This window comes from Panulirus ornatus, chromosome 45 (assembly GCF_036320965.1).
Source record: "Panulirus ornatus isolate Po-2019 chromosome 45, ASM3632096v1, whole genome shotgun sequence".
In the NCBI taxonomy this organism is placed as follows: domain Eukaryota; kingdom Metazoa; phylum Arthropoda; class Malacostraca; order Decapoda; family Palinuridae; genus Panulirus; species Panulirus ornatus.
Window position 1 is genome coordinate 3,621,334 of NC_092268.1, and position 21,789 is coordinate 3,643,122.

Sequence of the window (21,789 nt, forward strand, 5' to 3'; positions counted from 1 at the left end):
ATCTCTTCCATTTACTCGTTTCTTTCTTTCCTGCTGCTTCTTTCCCCTTTGTGTATATTTCTTGATGTAATCACTATTTGTTTCATATTGTCATCTTTATTCATAATAGTTTTGTCTATGTTATTTACATAATGGCTAAAACTGTGGAAAATTTCTCTGTAAAAGGTTTTGTTGGTTATTGTATGGTTTCTGATAAAGTATTTGGAGAATATTTTGCATGTTTCATCTTTTTATCTTTTTGATATTGGAAGTACTCATGACATGACACAGTATTTCTATGTGTTGAGAATCTCTGTTGTAAAATCATTCCATATTTGCAGGTCTTGGTTAATATCACTGACATTATTGAGTCTGCATACCGTGGCTTTGGGTTCATCACTAATGTTGCCATTGAGCGACTTCGGGTGAAGCATCGATTAAGAGTTGTACAGACACTAGAAGATACAGTTATGAGGAACACTCTGCGCACTGTTGGCCCTGACTGCATTTTATCTGAGGAAGACCTGAAGGTTACTATTTTACATATTGCTTAAACATCATTCATATATGATAGAATAAAGTAAATTAAGAGGTTATTGTATTTTTTTTCAAAGAATAATGATAGATTTCTCAGAACTTGCAGCTGTAGCCATTAAGATGTATTTTTCCTCTCTCTCTCTCTCTCCCTTCGTCCTTGAGAACAGATGACTGAGCCTCAAAGGAAAATCTTTGATCGACTCCCTTTGTTCATAGTTTGAGAAAGTGAATGCAAGAGAAGAAGATTTCCAACCCCTCCCCCCTGCCCCCTTTCTGGTGGCAGTTATGAATTTTATTGCATTATATGTTGCAAATTTTGTAATTCATTTTATCTACATCACAGTGTAAATCCTTTATATAATAAGAGTTTTAATATGAGCAGCAAGAAGATTAAACATTTAGTTTTTGTCGTGTGTCCTCTCATGCATGTAGAGCTGGATATAGGATAGTAATTCTTCCCCAGATGCAATGTGTACCAACTGTTTGCATACAATGTGCCAGGATTTTTAGATCCTGCCATCCATATGGGACATGTAAAACCAAGTCCTATATAGATAAAGAATTACAAAACTAAGTTCACAGTAACATATCTAAATAATATAAAAGTTCAGATGTTATGAAGACTCAAAATATTTGAGGAAGAATATGTCTGTATCCCCTTGCTTTGAGTTTAAAAATGCCTGGATGATGTAAAAAAAAAAAGTGTTTTTGAGACATCCCTCAAGAATTCATTGCTTGAACCACTTTTGGCAAGGCACAATTTACTGTTTGAAATAAAATTTGAGATACTAGTCTTGTGAGTGAGAAGGAGAGAGCTCAGAATTTCAAGGTTAAACTTTGTGAAAATGTTTAAGAGAAAACTGAAAAGCGTGAAAAGAATAACTAAAAGAGTGTAATAGCATGAAGTAGGTGAGAATAGGATAAAAGGGAGACCAAAGGTGAGGTTGAAGAAAAGAGGTAAGAGTATTTATGTGAAAGAGGAGATATAGCAAAGGTAATTATTGAGGACTGTGAAGTATCTATAATGATGGGAGATGAATGGAAGTTTGTGTGAAAGGGGTGATGATAAAAGTATTGTGGAGAACTGCAAAGCATCTGTATTGATGAGAGGTGAGCGAGTATTTATGTGAAAGCGGAGATCGTAAAGGTAATTGGGGAAACTGTTGGACTCATGCCAATATTCCTTCAAACCCATATGACCCATTGAACATAGATAAATGGATGATGAACACCAGCGAGATAGCTGAATTAGTTTACTGTAAAGAGGCTACAATTCCTGTAAAGCTTAAAGTCTTTTGTGTGTGTTTTGTATTTTATTGTACATAGGTAAACAAGAAAAGATTAATAGATTTGAACATATGCAAACAATCATTCTTGAATCTGTTTTCAGGAGCTTGTCGTTTATGTCCAAGGAGAGCAGATTTTAGGAGGAAAGGACAAAGAAATTCGCCAGCGCAACAATTCAGGAAATCCTCTAACACGGGAAGGTTATGCTCTAGGATATGAAACATTTCGCCAACTTTTCCTGGCTGTTTCGCCATGGGGCCAGGGTGACAGGGCTGAGTGTCTTGTGACAAGCACATTTAATGTAAGCTATTCTTTAGGTTTATTTCATCGTTGGACTAAATTTGTAATCATGAAAATAATCTTAAGCAGTGATTTTTCTGTAGATTTTCATTTTAAACCTATGAGTACTTGATATGTTTGTGACTATGTTATCAGAGTTCTTGTTTAGGTGATTGAAAAGGTCAAAGACAGAATACAAAGGTGGTTATAGATATATGGAGAGAATGGATTTAGATAGTCACATCTGTACATATGAAAGAAGTAGATTTGACTACACCATATGGAAGGAGTGATGTTGGAGCTAGGTTGGTGAGATACAGTACAGAAAAATGTTTGTGAATTGGGAGGGATAGTCTCATTCAATTAATCTGCAGAAATTGTTTGTGAATTGGGAGGGATAGTCTCATTCAATAAATCTGCAGAAATGTTGAAATCAAACTATGTGAAGGAAGTTTTACATGATTAATTGTTTTCATTTTGTGAGGATTTACACAGGATTTAGGCTAGTAGATTGTATAAGAACAGCTTTATAGTAAACAGTTTCTGAATCACCCATATTGGTTTCCTTAAAATGGAAGTATATTATAGAATATTATAGATACAGATAAACAGGACATATTTGTCTTGAGATAGGGAATAGATATTCTAGGCTGGTGAAGTAAAGTGATAATGAAAAGGGATAAAAAGTTTAGATACTTTTTTCATAGCAGTTTAGCACCAGGAACAGATGAAAAAGTGCCTCATTTGCTCATAATGCACCGAAACTAGAGCCCCTCTCCTCTGCGAAGCTGCTCGGACCTTTTCATGGGTTCCTCTGTGTAATTCATAACATATTGCCCCTGTATGCCACATTGCTTCAAATCAGTTCATCCCATGCACATGTCTCACCCTCCTGCATGTTCATGCCAAGTAACTAAAAGCCACTTTCACCCCATCCTTCGATCTCTGCTTAAGTGTTCCCTTCCTTCTTGCTACCCCCACTTCATACAACTATACCCTCTTAGTCAGTTTCCCCTACCTATCGTCTCCATCTGTCCAAACCACTTCAGTGCACCCCATTCTTTTACACCATCATTGCATTCGCAATCATCCTCTCTCACACAACTTATAGTCCTCAGGCATTTCATTTCAGTCACATCACCCTTATCTGTCCTTCTTTGTTTATGACCCATGACTCACACCCATATAACACCACTAAGACAATATTACCATCAAACATATTCATCATTGCCAACACAGATATTGAACTTTCTCTCCATGCATTCCTTAATTCACCCAGGACCTTTGCCCCTTTACCCACCCAATGATTCACTTCAGCTCCATAGTTCCAGCTGCCACCAACTCCTATATTGCTTCCAGCACGATCTTCAAATAACTCATAACACACACTACCTTTCCACCACACGCACTATATAATGCATAATCATTTGCTAAACCATCACCCAGTGCAAACAGGTTTTGAACATTTCTTGTACAACAAATCTGGAATGATCTGGGAAATATTGCCAGATAATAGTTGTCCATCATTTTTTGCAAACAACAGCGGCAACAGTGTATTAGCTAAGGATTATTCTACCTCTTTTTTAGTTCACTAGAGCATGCAATGATTCAGGATTGTCAGTTATTATTTCCAAAGCTTTAATAAAACAAGAGGATAAAACACATCCTCCAAACCTTTTATCAGAATACAAAAATATTTCTGTAAAAATTCATGTTTTCACCATGAAGAGTACTATTTCATCTTTAACTCCAGAAAAGGTCAGTGTTACTGATTTTTATCTCTCTCTGAGTTTTTGCATTAATTGACTAGTCAAGTAACAAATATTTTCTTTCCTGAATTTCATATGATTGCTTCTTTGTTTTTAAGTCAAAAATCTACACAACATTTTCTTGTATTCATGACATTTTTTTGACAGAAAGATACATTGCACCTGGACAAGGATAGAACTTGTGTTTTCAGATTTATCTGTCCTTTATATATTCTTGAATAACTTTGTGTTTAACAGGCCAATTATGAGAGTAGCTATAGCAACCCAAGCTTGGTCAAGCTCTACTCTAAAGGGATAACTATTAGTTCTACAGGGCTGCTTGTGTTCTGATTGATCAATCCTGGATTTTTTGCTCTTGTTAGGCAGACTCCTGGCAGATGCAGGAAATAGTTAGCTTGTTTTAGTACCTCAGCATCTTTTGATGGTTGTCTGACTTATTACAAATAGGCAGAAGTCTCTTTAGTTGATTCCTGTTAACACTCAGTGTTTGACATAATGAAAAAGATTTTTTCTTTTTTTGCAGATGCTGGATGTTGATGGGTCACATGTGCTAAGCTTTCGTTCTGTGGCATGGCTGTTTGGTGTTCTCTGTAGTAATGACTTTGCTCGTAAGCTACGGCTGTTCTACTACCTACATTTGGCCTTCCCCCCAAGCTTGGATGAAGTAGATAAACCAATCAGAGATGAACAGAATTGTAAGAAGAAATGAGTTTTTGATATTGCTTGTTTTTCTTGCGATGTTGGACTTTCAGTTAAATACCATAATAGAAATGATGATTTTCATACTGAGTTTCAAAATCAGATATTTAATTAAATTTTCAAGTTCTACTAGTTTTATTAGCATTTGTTTGTCAACCCTCTAAAGTTGGTTACTCCACATGTTTGTTTGGCCTCAGTACCCTATCTTTTACTCTTTCAACCACTGTCACTTGCTTCCAGCATATAACCACAACCCTTCTGGTTGCTTCATCCTTCATTCACTTGCTGAACTTTTCATCCACTCACAGGGAAGAATTTCTTATTTTCTTGTACTCGACTAGCCATTCTTCTGTATGGCCATTTATGACTATACCACTAATGACATACCTTACCACCCTCATTGTTAATAATTTTCTACCATTGTTTTAAGTAGATCAGTGAAAAGTCACCCACCTCTCAGAGTTCTCATAGCTTCTGTTTTTCCATTCTGGCTGAAAATACCAACTTTACATTAGATTTTGTATCCTCACCACCTTCTGTCCCTCCAGCCATACTTTACTTAAATTCTCTTTTTTTGCACACGGTACATGATGTCTTCCTTCTCATTCTATCATTGACTTGATGCATTCTGATTCTAATGCTTTTCTGGGATTGTGAATGTGCTAGTTGGATGTCCAAGTCGGTAAGAAAATATGGTTGGTACAAAGGAAAATGGATGATACTCTACGTGTGACTTCCAGAGCAACAGTAAGCATTCCAGGCAGTATTTTATGCCTGAAGGCGTGTATCGACCAGCAGGAGTCATGCTCATGTGAATCCGCTGGGTGTACCTTTCTTTGGAAGGTAGGATTTGTTTTTGCATTACTAGTCTGTGGTTAGTTCACATAGTAACAGAAGCACAGAGCTGAATAACAATCATAGAATGTGGGCATTACACCTCACTTGTTTCAGGATGTGGTCAGGTTTTAAGTACACAAGGGGTAAATCTGCTTTGGGTATATAGTATGTGAGAGATCAAGCGTAGAGGATGTGGAGACACATTTTGGTCTACAGCAGTAGGCATTCTAAAAACAGGATGTGGCTGAAACTTCTCAACCTCTGAATTCTATTACATATGAAAGGACAAACAAGTTTTGTTGGCAACAGGTTACTTTCAGTTCTTTAAGTTATGTGACATAGTAAATTGAATTATTTATCTTGGCATTCATCTGTATGAGCTATGCTTATTTTATATCCCAGGGGTGCTTTTAGCAATAGGGCTTGGAAAGACATATGTTGCATAAACAGTGCTTATAGTTTCAATAGTGATAACATTATTTATTTTTGAGTGGTTATAGGTGTGTAGTATTTTGTTTGCCACATAGACCAAGGTGATATAGTTGTGATGGGTTTTGTAGTCTAAGCATGAGAGAAAATCTGATCCTCGAACTAAAAATGATATGTGGGCTGTGAGCCTTTATTCAAGTCTAGTAGAAGGACAGCAAGTGTTTCCTGAAGAAAAACATTGGGATGGAATCAAGGACTCTAGTAGAGGTGTATTTATTGACTCAGAAGAATGCTGTGGCTTTATAGGTACCTGGTGTACCTGTTAGCAACAATTTGTGCTATCTGTTGCTTCACTTGGATAAATGGAATTTAAAGAGGAATAAACAATTACCATGAACACATTGAAGTAATAAATTTTTCTTTGTTTTCTTTCATAAATGTTTGCTATTTTCTGCATTAGTGAGGTAGTGCCAGAAATATATGAAGAAATGGCCTCATTTGCTGTCATCTAATATGTGTCTTTCATGTGAAATGCACCAAAATCAAACCCCCCTGTCCACTCTCAGGCCCCACAGACCTTTATGTGGTCTTTAGGAAGAATAAGTAATTCATTAGAGTTAAGGAATGGCCCCACAGACCTTTCTATAGGCTTTAGTAAGAGTAAATAATTCATTAGAGTTAATAAATAAGTTATCCCTGGCAAGAAAGACTACTACCCATGTATACCCTGCATGTCATAGGTGAATAAAATGGATGGAAGCAGGAGGCTGGTTATCCTTCCCTCCTGTATTATACCTTTCCAAATAAGGAACAGAGAAAGGATCCAAGCAAGAAATTTTCCTATGTTGTTCATCTGTTCCTAATGATGCCATGCTGAGGCAGGTAATGGCAAACAAATATGAATAGAATTTTTGAGTGAGTAGAAAGAAGGACTGCTTAAAAGAACAATTATCTTTGAATGGAATGAAGTGAAGTGAAAGTTCAAAATCTGTCTTGGTGGAGGTATAGTTTGTTATTCAGGTAAAAATAATGAGAAAAGATTTGATTTAGAATTTGGATGATGGCAAATGTCTGTGATTTAGGTTATTAAAAACTAAGTTAAAGTTTTGTTTCAAAAAGATGATTGGAGTAATTGCATTTGCATGCAATGACAGGGAAGATAGTGCATTATCACTGGAGCCATCTTGTGGCAGGAATCCTGGTTGATGCTTTGGGTGTTGTATCATTATATATTTTCTGTAGTGTACTCCCAATTCTGCTTCAAGTTTCACCTAAATCATTATGGTTTTATATGCCTGTTGCTATTAGCCCATTCCCTTGCTGCCAAAAATAAATCTTGGCTTATATATGGATGTGTTGGAAATGAAACGTTTGAGGACAATAAGTGGTGTGAGGTGGTTTAATGAAGTAAGTAATGAATGGATAAGAGAGATGTGTGGCTGAGAGAGCAGACAAGAGTGTGTTGAAATGGTTTGGACATATGGAGAGAATGAGTGAGAAAAGATTGACAAAGAGGATATATGTGTCAGAGGTGGAGGGAACAAGGGGAAGCAGGAGGCCAAATTGTAGGTGGAAGGATTGAGTGAAAAATATTTTGAGCAATCGGGGCCTGAACATGCAGGAGGATGAGAGGCATGCAAGGAATAGAGTGAATTGGAACAGTATGGTGTACCGGGGCCGACGTGCTGTCAATGGACTGAACCAGGGTATGTGAAATGTCTGGGGTAAACCATGGAAAGGTCTATGGGACCTGCATGTGGATAGGGAGCTGTGATTTAGGTGCATTACACATGACAGCTAAAGACTGAGTGTGAATGAATGTGGCCTTTTTTGTCTGTTTTCTTGGCACTACCTTGCTGATGCAGGGAGTGGCAATGCTGTTTCCTGTGGGTAGGGGTGGTGCTGGGAATGGATGAAGGCAAGCAAGTATGAATATGTACTTGTGTATATATGTATATGTATGTATATGTGTATGTGTACGTGTATGTGCGTTTATGTATATATATGTGTGTATACAAGTGAATGGTTCGTTCTTTGTCTGATTCCTGGTGCTACCTAAATGACACGGGAAACAGCGATCAAGTATTAAAAAAGAATATATATGTATTAGTGTTTCAAAAGTTTTTGTTTATATTATGTTTATTTCTTCATGGTGACAAGTGTGTAAGGTAATTTTTAAGGTAATTTTTACCAGCAGCCCAGTGTAAGATAAGATGCTTCTCAAATATATATCAAGGAAACTTTCAGTTAACTGTTGTTAAAATATAATTCCGAAGTAAAGTAAATGACTTCCTTAAATGATAAAATTGTCAAAGTGCAATGAATGAGTTACTTTTTTATATTTACTGCTCAGAGGTATCAATTCATTATTACTGTTTTATTATTACTGTATTGCTTCCATTATGCTCCCATTCTCTGGAAGAATTAGTGAAAGACTCTAACTCTGATGTTCACATTTTTTGGGTAACAAAATCTTTATTATTCAGGTAAAGAAGTCTGATATTTTCTTAAGTGAGCTATGCTTTACCCTAAACATGTTGTCTAATCCAGTAGCTGAAGTAGAAGAAGAGGCAGCAGTTGAGGCAGAGGAATATTTTGATTGTCTAGATGATGGCCATGGCAAAGGCAAAGTGGATCTGGAAGTGCCAGATGATCATGATCCTGACACAGCTGTCACCCCTCCCCAAAAAGGTGTGTATAGTTTGTTTGCTTTAAAGTGTTTTTTCTTCCCATTTGTACTGCCCTTGATCATCTGTGGAAGCAACACTATAGTAGAACTGATCACTTAAGGATGCATCGTGATGGGGAAGACAATGAACTATTAGGATAGTAGAGGGGTATAATATTTATCACTAGATAGCTGGTACATAGGTTATCTTCCTATTACTGTTATTCTCTCGGTAGTGAGTCCTACTTGAATACATGTGTTCCACATATTCAGCTAGTCTTCAAACCAGCTGCTTTTCTCATTTCTTTTACATGTCTTACTACCTTACCTCTCCTTATTACTCCTGTCCTCTCTTTCATAGCTTCCTTGGCCTACTTAGGCAGGTTTACTTCTTCTCTCATTAACAGCTCTTCATTTTAATGTAAGCAAAAGGCCAAGTGGGGTAACAGGTGAGATGTTTTCCTAAGAATTTTAAAAACTTAGAATAGAGTAGGGACTAAGGAAATATATTGGTATGAATGAAGTCCCAATACAATCATAGAATTTTAAGATATCATTGATATTTCAAAAAGATTAATTTAAAGTGAGTTGATGTAAAGTGCACTTGAAAAAATTTCATGAGAGGACTCAAGGTAGAGAAACAGAAGGACAGAATGGAAAAGAAAATGGTTAGTGCTATGAAGGAATTTGGTAAAGTATTCAGACACCATTGTGTACCTGACTCCTGTGTTGTAGAGTAGAAGTACCCTTAAAGGATATGGTGTGAAAAACAAAACACTTAGATGACTTTCTGTTTTCTGACACACACAATTAATTTGTGGTTTTGTCCCAAGATTTCACAGTATGTATTAAAGGTGATCCAACGTAAAGATTACACGTGCACTTTGTCCCCATTAGAATGGGACATCTTAATGACATAGTGCTAGAAACAGTCAGTAGGGCCTTAAATGAAAATCCTCACCTGGCTTCATCCCTTGTTCCTTCTTTTGGAAAGAAAGAATACAGGAGGGGAGTATTTCCAGCTTGCATTCTGTATCTCCTATCCCCTGTTTTGTGATTATGATTAGGTACTTTCATGCATTTTGTTTAGGAGCTATGAATAAGATTGCGGTCAAAGTAGATGGATATAGTAATTATATCTATAGATGAAAGGTAAGCACAAAGGCTAAATTTAGAATAGAAATCCATTGGTTTGTTGATATAAAAGTAAGATTTTATAGTATAGGAGGTTAAGAAACTGATTGCAAAGTATGATGGAGATTATTTTCACTGGCCTTTCTCACTATATATGAGAGATGCATTATTAGGATTGGTTGCTAAGAGCATAATCATTCAAAATGAAGGTAGTTTTGCCCTATAAAAGGGAAGTTGCGTTCCAGACTCCCTCTGCCTGACTCAGTATTCCCAGTTTTGGACATTTTACATTTGGGTTGCTTTATTCTGCAGTAGCATGGTAGCACAACAAACAGGCCTTAGCATGGTAGCACCACAAACAGTTATCAGGATTATAGCACCATAAACAGGCATTAGTATGGTAGCACCACAAACAGGCAACTGAGCCTTTGAAGAAGAATTCTTTCGTAACTCCTTCCACTATTCTGACCTTTAGAAGGTAGTGATACAGGGAGATAGTGATAAAGGCCTTGAAGGCAATTTTGAGGCTGCCAAAGGTCATTTTCAAAAATGTTATGAATAACACTTAGTTTATGACAGCTTTAAGAATGCTAAGAAATGTATCATTAGTATCACATCAGTGTTCATTCAGTGATAATGTGTTTAAACAAACAGAATTCATGTTGTATCAAAATAAAACCATTTTTATAAAAGCTGTCTTTTTCTTGTACAGTGCAAGGTACCTCCAGCTAGTGTTTCCTTGTCCATTTTACTCGTTACTATCCTTATCTTCATACATGTTGTTCCTTGGAGGTGCCTTCACTTTTATCACATTTCCGTTCTTATTGAAAGTAAAGGAGAAAGAAAATGTTTCATATGTGATAGACACCTTTTTTCAGACCTTTTTTGAAGAATGATTGATGCTCTTAGATATTGGAGTAAACACAGATGTGATGTAACCATATATTGAAATAGGAAGGGATTGGTGAATCTACTTAGGTTGCATATTACATGGGACACACTACTAGTGGCAGCACATAAAACCCATGTGAGTTAAGAAGTTTGGTCTAATGTGCTGGGAGATGTCAAAATTTCTTAAGCTATTGATATTGAGGTTAAAGAATTAAATTGAATATTGCCTGTGGTTTGTTTTGTTATTCACATTATGCAACATTGATGATTTCTAGAATACTGTGATGGCCTCACCGGGTTAGCTACTATCCACACCCGTGACTACAGGTTATATGAACAACGGTTCTTGCCTACCATGACCCAAGACCAGTTTATCAATATGTGGCGCACAGTCTATAGTTTCTTCGCATTAGAAACTAATCAGGATATCTTCACATCTCTTTCCAGAGTTGGTGGGTATAATTGTTTTGTTGCTTTTCATAACTAGAGTATTTCATCCATTTGTTTCCTGAGCAAAGTAATGCTTTGAATGTTATAGATGATGATAAGTTTTCAAATCGTTAAAAGAAAAAGCTGATGATCATCTTTTTTTCTCCAAGGAACATTGCTTCTGCAAATTGGTGAAGTGGGGCGACGAGTCAAAGTGCATACTTCTAAATCGACCAGTGAGAGTGCAAGCGAACTGAGGGTAATTCTTAGTCTTCTTCAATTTTTCAAACTAACCATTTTTCCTTAATGATTGGGATACTGATATCTTCAAAACTAGACACAAAAACGAATACAGAATACAGATTTGAACATGGGAAGGCTTGACTGACTAAATGCATAGGCAGTTAGAGCTGTGTAATTATGGTCACTTTTGTCACCATACTTCCTCTATTCCTATATCAGGTTGTGGTCTCCATACCTTGGAAGTGGGCTTGGATATGCAGTTCCTGAATTTACTTACTGTATTGTATTTTTTTGGATCTACCTATATGACATATTTACAGAGAAAGCAGTAACATAGCTAAGCATATGCACTGTACTCGCATGCCCATGGTTTTTCTGTGTTCATCGTGAATCTGGTGACTTTTCTTAAGTATGATGAATATCATAATCATTGCAGCAATAAGTATCAATGCATACTTTTGTAAGCAACTCTTGCTAGCATGCTGTGAACTCTAAGTATATCTTCATAGAAAAATACTATAAAATTTGGGAGACAAAATTAACTCATTGATGTGAAAGGGTTGTTTAGTTACTCATATGTTCTGCCATCATAGACATCCTACATCATCTCAGCAAGGAGAAATCAAGCGACAGTGCGTCATCTTTTCTCCACTCTATATTTGCATTTGACTTCATCTCCCTTTGCTTCATTAGCTATCTTCTGAAGATACTGATGCTTGTATATAATGAGCTTTAGGCTAAAACTTGTGACCCCATATTTAGGTCATAACAAGCACAGACAATTGTAGTATGCTACAGAAGAAATGAAAGGATGATGCCTTCTAAAGTCTCTTGTAAACCACCACACCAGGGTTGTTTTCCCCACTTTCGGACAACTGTAATCATCAAACCTTGAAAAACCAGTCTGCTTAAGAGTTGCTTCCCTAAATGCCCTTTTTGAAGGAAAAAGATAATTTATTTGGTGTCCAAACATTCCAGACTAAGGTTACAGCATTGACCCCCAGAACCTCTGAATTGAAAATTTGAGAAAAAGTAAAATGGTAAGAGGGTGTTGGCCTCTGCAGCATAGAGATTAACCTGGGGATTCACATTTGATGACTGGATCCTGCTTAAAGCATTAGGTCCTGGTAATTATCATGAACAACATAGTTCACATCCTTATAGAACCTCTACCTAAATGCTGCAAACTTGGTTCAGGCAAAACTTTTCTTCAGTGCTGCTAAAGTAAGATATTCATTGTTTTCAAAAAAAAATGATAAAGGGCTGGCTTGGATCTTGTTAGGAAAACACTACAATTTGGCTTCAAATGCTCAAAAAGATGATATGTATAAAACATGGGACTATCATGTTTAGATTTTTCCAGTAAAATTTGTAGAAAAAGATTTATTAAAGAAAACTTAATAGGTGATCTTTTACATAGTTTGCCCATCCTCTTGGAAACGGTCTTAGGAGGCTTGCTTATTTAAGGCTTTTTTGAGATATTCTGGAGAGGCTGTTGTAACTGAGTCATTATGTTTAAGAGTTTTTTAGTCTGTCTCATTAGAAGAGTTTAGTCATTAACTCTATTGCCTCATTTAAGAGTTTTTTGCAGGAGCTTTTGGCTGTAATACTTAACATTGTTTCTAGATCTGTATGAAGTAGATTAAGATCCTCTCATTCCAAGATTACTTTGGTTTCTCATCTCAACCTAACTGGGAGATGTTGGAGGTCTAAGATCTGTATGAGCAACATTGCCACCAAAGTTTGAACATGTGAAGTGGTGAAAGGTTGACAAAAAGGATATATGTGTCAGAAAGGGAAAGAACAATGAGAATGGGGAGACCAAATTGGACATAGAGAAATGGAGTGAAAAAAGATTTTAAGCTATCGGGGCCTGAACTTGCAAGAGGGTGAAAGGCATGCACGAGGTAGAGTGAGTTGGAACAGTGTGGTATACTGGAGTGGACATGCTGTCAGTGGACTGAACCAGAGCATGTGAAGCATCCAGGATAAACCATGGAAAGTTTTTTGGGCCTAGTTGTGGATAGGGAGTTGTGGTTTCATTTCATCACACATGACACCCAGAGAATGGATGTGTCCTTTCTTCGTTTGTTCCTAGCTTTACCTTACTAACACGAAGAACAGCAGTGAAGTATATACATATTTGGTAAGATTAATCCAAACCTGAAGTTTCTTGTTTAGAATGAAAGACCTGAATTTAGGAATGAACCTTGTTTTCTAACAGACATGGAAATATTTCTTCAAAGGAATATTATTCTCTATATTCAGCCAAGTTATTCAAAGGTTTTGATGGTGTCACAGAAAATAATTTTATTCTTCAAGACTTCTTAACGCCTATATCAGCAAGTTAAATTCTTGTTAGGATCATGAAGTTTTCTCCGTTGCAAAACCAATACTGTACCGTGATGTAAGGATAGTAGCTCCCATCGTAGCTGTCTTAAGGAACCTCTTGTCAATTGAAGTTGATGAAAGGTGTTATTTGACATTAGAGAAGTACCTTTGTTCAGTGATACCTTTGTTGACCTTTCAATGTGTGGCTTTGAGTATGCACCTATCAGAAGAGGCTGAACCAGAACAGTGGTTGGTTATTATCAATGATGAGTCTTCTCTTAAGTTATCTCTGTTTTCTTAAGTTCCTCTTCATTGATGTGGGCATGCTCCTGGATGCCTGCAGGGTTCTGTTCATTCATGAAAGATGCAGATTTTCAAGGACCAATCTGTACTATAGACAAAGGTCCATGAGCATACATGTATTTTCCCTTCCTTTCCATCCCTTCTTTCCTTTTAGAAATACCATTCTTTGTCCCAAACAGTAACAGGCCAAAGACAGGCACCAGCAGTCAGTCATTGAAAGTGGGTGAGAGATTTTAAGATAGCACCTAACACATGCACCACAATACCACAGGCTTGTATGGAATGCTCTGTGGTTGTTGAGTTTTGTGAATGAGTATCTATCAGCTTTGCCATATGATGGTGAAAGTTCTATCATGCATACACCTTCATGAGGGGATAAAGTAGTGTTCTAACATCTCCCTCCACTGACAAGATGATGTCTCAGATGCTCAAAGTAAGAAGATGGTTTTTCAATTATCAAAGCCTTAATTAATGTCTGTTATTTCAAAATTAGATATGGTTTTATTTTAGAAATGTTTAATGAATAAGCATCATGGCACATATCAATGAAAATACATACTGTTGTGGAGTTGCAAAGGGGGGTTTATGCTAGTGTAAAACTGCTCATGCATTCACTATGTTCTCACAGTGTTCCATATCATTGACAGGCACATTCAGCTGGAGAGTTACCCTCAGATAATGAATCCAGTGCAGACAGGACAGCAGGTGATGCATTGTTACCAGAATGTTCAGTATCTCATGCATGTGTAACAACCTTAGCAGGGGAAGATGTGCCAACATCAGCAGAGGAAAAAAATTTGATACAATCAAGAGAAGATGAAAGTACCTGTATTTTGACTTGTGATGTAGAAGAAAGTAGTAAAGTATCAGGAGAGGAAACAGATGAAGATATTATGGATGACAAAAATGTAGAAAGTAAGGATCAATGCAGACAGGAACCATGTGAAGGTGAAAGTGATCTTGGTGATAATGATGATGGTTGTAAAGGCTCTAGGTGTGAGCGACAACATTCTTCCATATCCCAGCCATCAGCTCTGGAGTGGAGTATATCTTTTGAGCAGTTCCTGGCTAATGTGGCCAATGAGGAAAAGCTTGTGGCCTTCTTTGAAAGGCCAGTAAATGTTGCACAGGAAGTACAAAAGCTCAGAAGAAGACATGCTGTCAGTACTATCAGTAATGGGTCAGTTGCCTCCACACCTTAAGTGATTAGAAGTATATGATAAGTTAGTGTTGAAACAGGTAAGTGGGACAGTTCCAGACTGGATATTTTACCAGGTTAATTGAATACCTTTCTTTTCTTATACAAAGCTTTGCCTACACAGTGCATCAGTCGTGATAGTTGTCTTCATGCAGTTTGTCAAGCAATGTTGATTTTTTTTTTTTTAATTAGTAGCAACATTTTTTTCTTTTCATTTGTAGATTAGACATCATCATTTACTTCTCTGCAAATTTTACCAGCAATATGAATTACATCATTCCTATAGATATTCAGGTATTGCTTCATATCTATGAAAAATGGTTGTGATTGTGTCTTGTGGGTGCTACCGGCTTTGGCATCAGGTCATATGTTGATGTAGAGAAATTCTGTTTCTTGAACTGTTAACTGAAATGGAGATTGTGGAACTAATGTTTTTTCGTATCCAGGAAAACATGATAGAGACCCTTTAAAATTTTATTTGTCTGATTGTGTACAACCAAGTACTGTATAAGAAGACTAACCCTCTTACAGGAAAGAGATTGATATGAACTTGCTGATTGTGATTGCTTAATTTTCAATTGTGTTATGAACTGCAGCATGAATTATAATAGGGTTGTGATCATGCTAAAAAAAAACTGAAATTTTTTGTGACAGAAGTAAGGTATAGAAAGTGATAAAAACATAAGAAAATCCTAGCACAGTATAATCATGTCCACTAATGAATATCCATAAGCATTAAATTTCAGACACAGGCATGTATAGAAATGTGTTTGGAAAGAGTGAGCAGAAATTGTCAAGTTGGTCCTTAGATGTGGTGGGATATTTAGTTATGTATACTTTGCATACAACATTATTTAGTATATAAAGTTTCTCTCATTAAAAGCAGGTTAACATATACATAATCCACCACTCTATGATGAATTCAAACAAGGTTCATCTCTGAGAGAATACAAAAAAAACATCCTTTGTTATTGACATGATATTTAGTGTGCAGCTTTTTTACCTATTTATCATTTGTGTTGCAATGTTGAAAAGAAATTTTATCATTTACATACTACATGCAAAGGTGTTATTTTAAAAATCTAAATTAGTGATCATAAGCTATGTATAATTGTGATTATAGATAGGTTTTGAATGTTTAGATATGCTGTTTTATTGTTTCATAGGAGATTATATGATATTATCAGTTCAGCTCTAAAAGGGATATTCCAAAAGGTATCCATGCTATAGGTTTATGTAGAAATTGGTTGAATTTGTCTCTACAGACTCTATCTCTTTTTTATGCACTTGATCCATCTCATGTTGATGTGAAAAAGATGAAAATGAAAAATTAAAGCAATAGAAAAGGAAAATGTGGAAGAAATCATGGCTAAATTCCTGAATTTTAACCATACATTTGCAAAATTCAATTTCATCAAAGTTTCCGCATAGAATATTTTAAGAATTTTACCAAAGTGATCTGTCAACCAAGAATATCAAAGAAAGGGCATATTACAAGGCTTATCATGAAAGCTAACTTGATGTTGGTTTACATATTAGTTTTTATGAGATTTCGAATAGTATAGTTTCAAAGTTTGCTTGTTGCACTTAATCACAGGTCTTGTGTGTCTTTTATCTTAATTGTAATGGCTGAGTTAGTTTAACTGTGTATTCCCCACTGATTTTAATCTTATTACATAGATATTTTTTTACTGTATTTTTTATTTCTCTAGTGTATTATGCAAAAGTGCACTAATTAAGCATGATGTCATTTTCTGCATTCAGAAGTTAAAGGATTCTTGATAAACAATCTTTTCTAGCTGACACAGCTGAACCCTAATGTAAAAGTTCAGCTAATCCAATAAAATATCCATCGCTCCTAACAGCTTATGTGACATACCTTCATAGTCATATAAGTACAACAGGTAGCTGAAACACAATAAATGGTGGCATTTTCACTTGACATTCCTACTGGTCTGGAACTTTAAAATATTTTCTGCAGAGTTTGAAGCTAATGGCTTGGCTTTATCCTTAATAGCTGGTCACCACAGTTCTGTCATGTCTTTTCAAAGGAGAGATAGCCTCATGTAGCGAGTGTCCCTAATGTTCCTTAACTATGGCCTCGCTGGTATTTGGAGCCAATATTGCTTCTGTATCATATACCAGAGCAAAATCACCAGCATTGAACCTTTTCTATTTGGCACAAGGTTACCTTGTTTAAATTCATACGAATATCATTAACAGTGTAACTAAGCTCTGTACTTACCTTTGACTGTTTCTGCTTAATCACAATTTTTTGATAGGGTATACATTTGTAATGAAGGGCTTGGATGTTCATCAATAAAGGCAGGTGCTTGACTTCTAAGATCACCATATACAAGAGCTATTCATTTGTAGCATCAAGTTCCAAGTAATGTCTGCCAGCTTTCCTCACCTATAACTTTCTGGTACACACTTTCCACCTTTATCTTCATTGGTTTGTTGGTGTGGCAAAGACAGCCCTGTGATAGGAGGTGCAGTCACATCCAGTGATTTGATAAGTGACTAAGTAATCAGAGTGATGAGGGAAAATTAAGTTGATGGTAGAGCCAGAAATATAGATAAGGAAATTATCATGCATGTTCAAATCAGACTTTGCAGGAAGTTTTTTCAAATTCCATTCTTTTAGTTGCCATTTAAGATTACTGACTACTACCATATGGTCACAGTTATGCTGGAAATGCACAGTTTGTATTTTCTGTCAAATTCTGAATTTTATATGCATCTTGCAATTGAGTTCTCTCTGTTTATTACAGTTGAATGGAGTCTTAAGTATTGAAGGAAAAATTAGAGAACATCATTTCAGTAGGTTTCGTAGTCCTTATGCTTCTCTGCTTAGTCTTTCTTGCTGGTAACTCCTGGTCAGAAACACACCCCTCGCTCCTCCAGACTTCATGATATCTACTTATCTCAACTTGTGCTTTTAAATTGTTCACCATGAAAGATGGAAAGCTGATGATGACAGTTTTCAGTGTACTCTATATATCAGTAGTAAATTGAATACTGCTGTGTCAAACAAAAATCAATAGATTTGAGACGTTACTGAAGCATTGAGGTAGAAAACACATGAACTATCATAAAAGGTTAAAAGAACTTGAATTGTGTAATGTAAGGAAGAAGATAAAGATACATGACTGTATATTAATGGCAACAAATTGAAGGAATTGAAGGTAATGTGCATGAAGTAAAAACTAAGCGGTATGGAAGAAACAGAGTAGTTAAGTCAGCAGGGATACTTTGGGGCAAGCTAAAACATCAAGCAAAAATATATGAAAGCACAGTGAAAGCAAATTAGAGATCTTATAATTTTACTGCCAAGTGAAAAGAAGAAACCCTCTTGGATCACGAACAGAAACCTTCAAAAGAAGATTAGAAAAATGGATAAAAAATATCCTAAGCAAATCAAAGATTTAAATGATTCTGATATTAGAATTCAAGAGGAAGCTCACTTGGAAATTTGCTTTTCCATTGGCTTTCAGTATCATTATATCATTTGGAATGTCAGTTTAATGGCTTAACACATCTATCAGTCATTTCCTTGTTAATTTGTACCTGAGGTTTGCAGATTTTATTGGTCCCAAGGGGAATGACTAATGGAGGTGGCAAGATGAAGGATAACTAGAATTGGAGATTTTAAACTTTCATCTTTGCTCAGTTACAGTGGGTGATAAGGAATTTTGATTGTTTTTCAGTAGGGAAGTAGGACATAACCTAATATTAGTAAGTACCAGTTGTTATTTTCAGGATAAGATTAATCTGCAGTACGTTGTCCTATTTTAATAATTTTTTGAAGGAAATGAGATGTAATGTTATTAAGTGTCAGTAAGTAACAAAAACTGTTTTCAAGATGATTATTCTTAGGTAAGTTTTCAGTCTTAGTTATGGTATGTTATTCACCTTTTAATTCAATAGTACTGACATTGCCATGTCTTCCATACAAATTACTTGTCTTTTATTACAAGAAAAGACTCTGGATGGTCAACATGGATGTTTTTCAGTCAATGATCATATGTGATGTTTGTCATAATGTCTTACTCAGATAACTAAGTGCATAGCTTAGTATTTCTTTGCTTAATGTTATTATGACAATATTGCATACTGTTTAAGATATGTTACTTCTGAAACTGAACACTATAAGTAGCTGTTTATCCTAACTTGAAAGATTTAATGTCCAAGCTTGTTTATTTGTTTGTATGTTCTTCCTTTCAGTCATAAATGGAGAATGTTCTGAAATAGGTATTAATTGAAATGTTACATTATTATTATTATTATTATTATTATTATTATTATTATTATTATTATTATTATTATCATTATTAATATTATTATTGTTATTATTATCATTATTATTATTATTATTATTATTATTATTATTATTATTATTATTATTATTGTAATCATTATTATTAGTAGTAGTATTATTAATATTAGTATTATATTACCATGAAGTTTTCTTGATATTATGTTTCAGTTTAAGGAGCAAGGTACTGAACTTTAAGCCTAATCATGCACTTCTTTCTTACTTGGCTTTAGAACAGTGCATTAGAAAATGATTACACTCGGTAATGTTAAGGATTGTATATTGCTTTTTGCTGCATCCCACTTTTATAGGGTAGCACTTTCTAGGTAAGAAAGGTTCACTCGGTTTTGGGTTTAACTGGAAAATGTATCATTTTGCGTATCTCTTTTGAAAACACTGAAGTCTCGCCCAAGCCACAGGCATGAACACTAGTCATTCATATGTTTTATTGAAAAACGAGCATGCATGGTATGACAAACACTGCAGTGTGATGATGCACAAGTGATTTTGAATGGAATTTTCTGTCATTTTCAGAGTTGATTATACTCATCTCTTGTACACTGTAGTGGTTAACATTTCTCACCAAGGTAGTTGCTGCCCTACTGTGTAGACAGTATCCTAACAGGAAATTATATCTTTACAGTGATTATAAAGATAGACAAAACAGGCATGATTAGATTTTTGTGTAACTTTTCATTAGGAGCCTTCTTGTTCATTATCCTTCTCAGAATGTATTTTCTTGTCTTGTGTCAGGTGATTTCAGTTTTGATCCTGTTGTTTTAATTCTAGTCCTTCTAAAAGGGTTAAACTTGCTTAATTTATTGATGGTAGATGTTAAAGATTTTCACATAGAGCTTCCATATTTCAAGAGTTCTCATGAACTTCTACCACTGAGAAGATTGTGTAATCTCCTGTTTCAGAAACTGGTATGCCTATATGTAATTGTATTTTAGGGTACAAATGATTTATGTGTTTGTGTGTCTCTGTGTGTGTATGAAATATATTGTGATGTGAACATCACTTATTCCACCTGACAAAAGGTATTTAATATTTTCCTAAGAATGGTGTTTTGATAAGAAAGATCAGTATAATATTTCTTGAAATCTTTTCATATAAGGAGCCAAGAAAGATACACCTGTTGTACTATAGTTTTATCATGATTATCATTATTAATTTTACATAACTCTAAGGTTGTTTTTTTTTTTTATGTGGCTCCACCAGCTTCAAGGCTGCACTCCAAGTGGAAAGAGGATAAGGTTAACTCCTTTAGGGCAAGAAGGCCCATCTTCTGACAATGATGCAGCCTTGTTGGAGATAGCTTTTTACTCATGTGAGTTTCCTCTCACAGGTGAGGTCTGTAAACACATATCTTGAAAAAATAAGATTTTATATATAAATTATTTTTTTTGAAGAGGGTTGGATATTCAGGCTGAACCAAAGGATTTTGGTAAAGAAGTCCAGGGTCATGCATTCTCTGGATTTTTTTAGCAGTAGGAAATTTTGTATTTAAGATTTAAGAGATTTAGCATTAGAAGAAATAAAGAATGAAAATAAATCAGATTTATTTTATAGTTTATTTTGAAGAATTTATTCTCCATATCCTAGTTTTCAGCAGATTGATATTGACATTTTTCTATGATGATTTTTCGACAGCCTGCTTCACCTGTCAGTAAACTATAGGTACCTCTTTCATGCTTGACTTGGCTACTTTCCTTTCCTAATTATTATCTCACTGGTCTTATTGAAGATGGAAGGATGCTCCAATTTTTAGGTTGCCCTACATGTTATTATGGCAGATAGTGTAAAGACGTAAATTCTTGGCATATATCAATAATTTTATTTGAAATTCAAACTTTTTCCAGAGCTTTGATAAACAGACTGATTTCAGCAGAAATGTTGTCACAGAAAATATAGAGTGAACTAATTTGTTTCATAAAAAGCATGTACATGATGACACTAACTGTATATTGGTGGAATTTATTTTGCGGAATTATTTTCATAGATTGTTACTAGGTACTACCACTTACATGATCGCACTTCCCCTCATAACATTATTTGAAGGTTTTCATTCCATTCCTGTGGGACAAAGATATGAGTGTCTGATATTTTGATCGTTGGTTCAAGATTGTTTTAGGTTATTATTTCCATGTATCTGTATAGTTTTTCTCTAAATTGTATATGTTGAAAGCTTTAGACTTAGTGCATCAAAAGAAGTTGGTTGAAAGCCATCTATTTTGGCAGGGACAAAAGTGATAGTTTCCAAAACTGTGATTTCCATTTCAGTTCTATATTTAAAGCAACAATTATGTGACTGTTGTATTTTGTTGTGGATCAACCAGTCAACATTGATCATTTCTATCAATTTTCATATATTTTCTGTAATCAATTGCTGATGCAAGTTTGCAAAGAAAAAACTAAAATTTTTCTATAACAGTTTCAGGTGAAATCAGTAAGAGTC

At 35.4% G+C, this 21,789-nt stretch overlaps 1 protein-coding gene across 2 annotated transcripts in view; it reads left to right on the plus strand.

Annotated features, from left to right (window-relative positions):
• Tbc1d8-9 (TBC1 domain family member 8/9) overlaps nt 1-15,657 on the plus strand; it is a 35,209-nt gene extending 19,552 nt beyond the window's left edge. Inside the window, exons 18-24 of one of the 2 annotated variants that reach the window (XM_071687982.1) lie at nt 321-509; nt 1,907-2,104; nt 4,375-4,546; nt 8,367-8,507; nt 10,785-10,961; nt 11,109-11,197; nt 14,463-15,657. In XM_071687982.1, coding sequence (XP_071544083.1) covers nt 321-509; nt 1,907-2,104; nt 4,375-4,546; nt 8,367-8,507; nt 10,785-10,961; nt 11,109-11,197; nt 14,463-15,017 — 1,521 coding nt within the window. In that variant the 3' untranslated portion in view covers nt 15,018-15,657. The remainder of the gene's footprint in view (nt 1-320; nt 510-1,906; nt 2,105-4,374; nt 4,547-8,366; nt 8,508-10,784; nt 10,962-11,108; nt 11,198-14,462) is intronic. The other variant, XM_071687983.1, reaches the window with a different exon arrangement.
• The last annotated feature ends 6,132 nt before the right edge of the window (nt 15,658-21,789 follow it).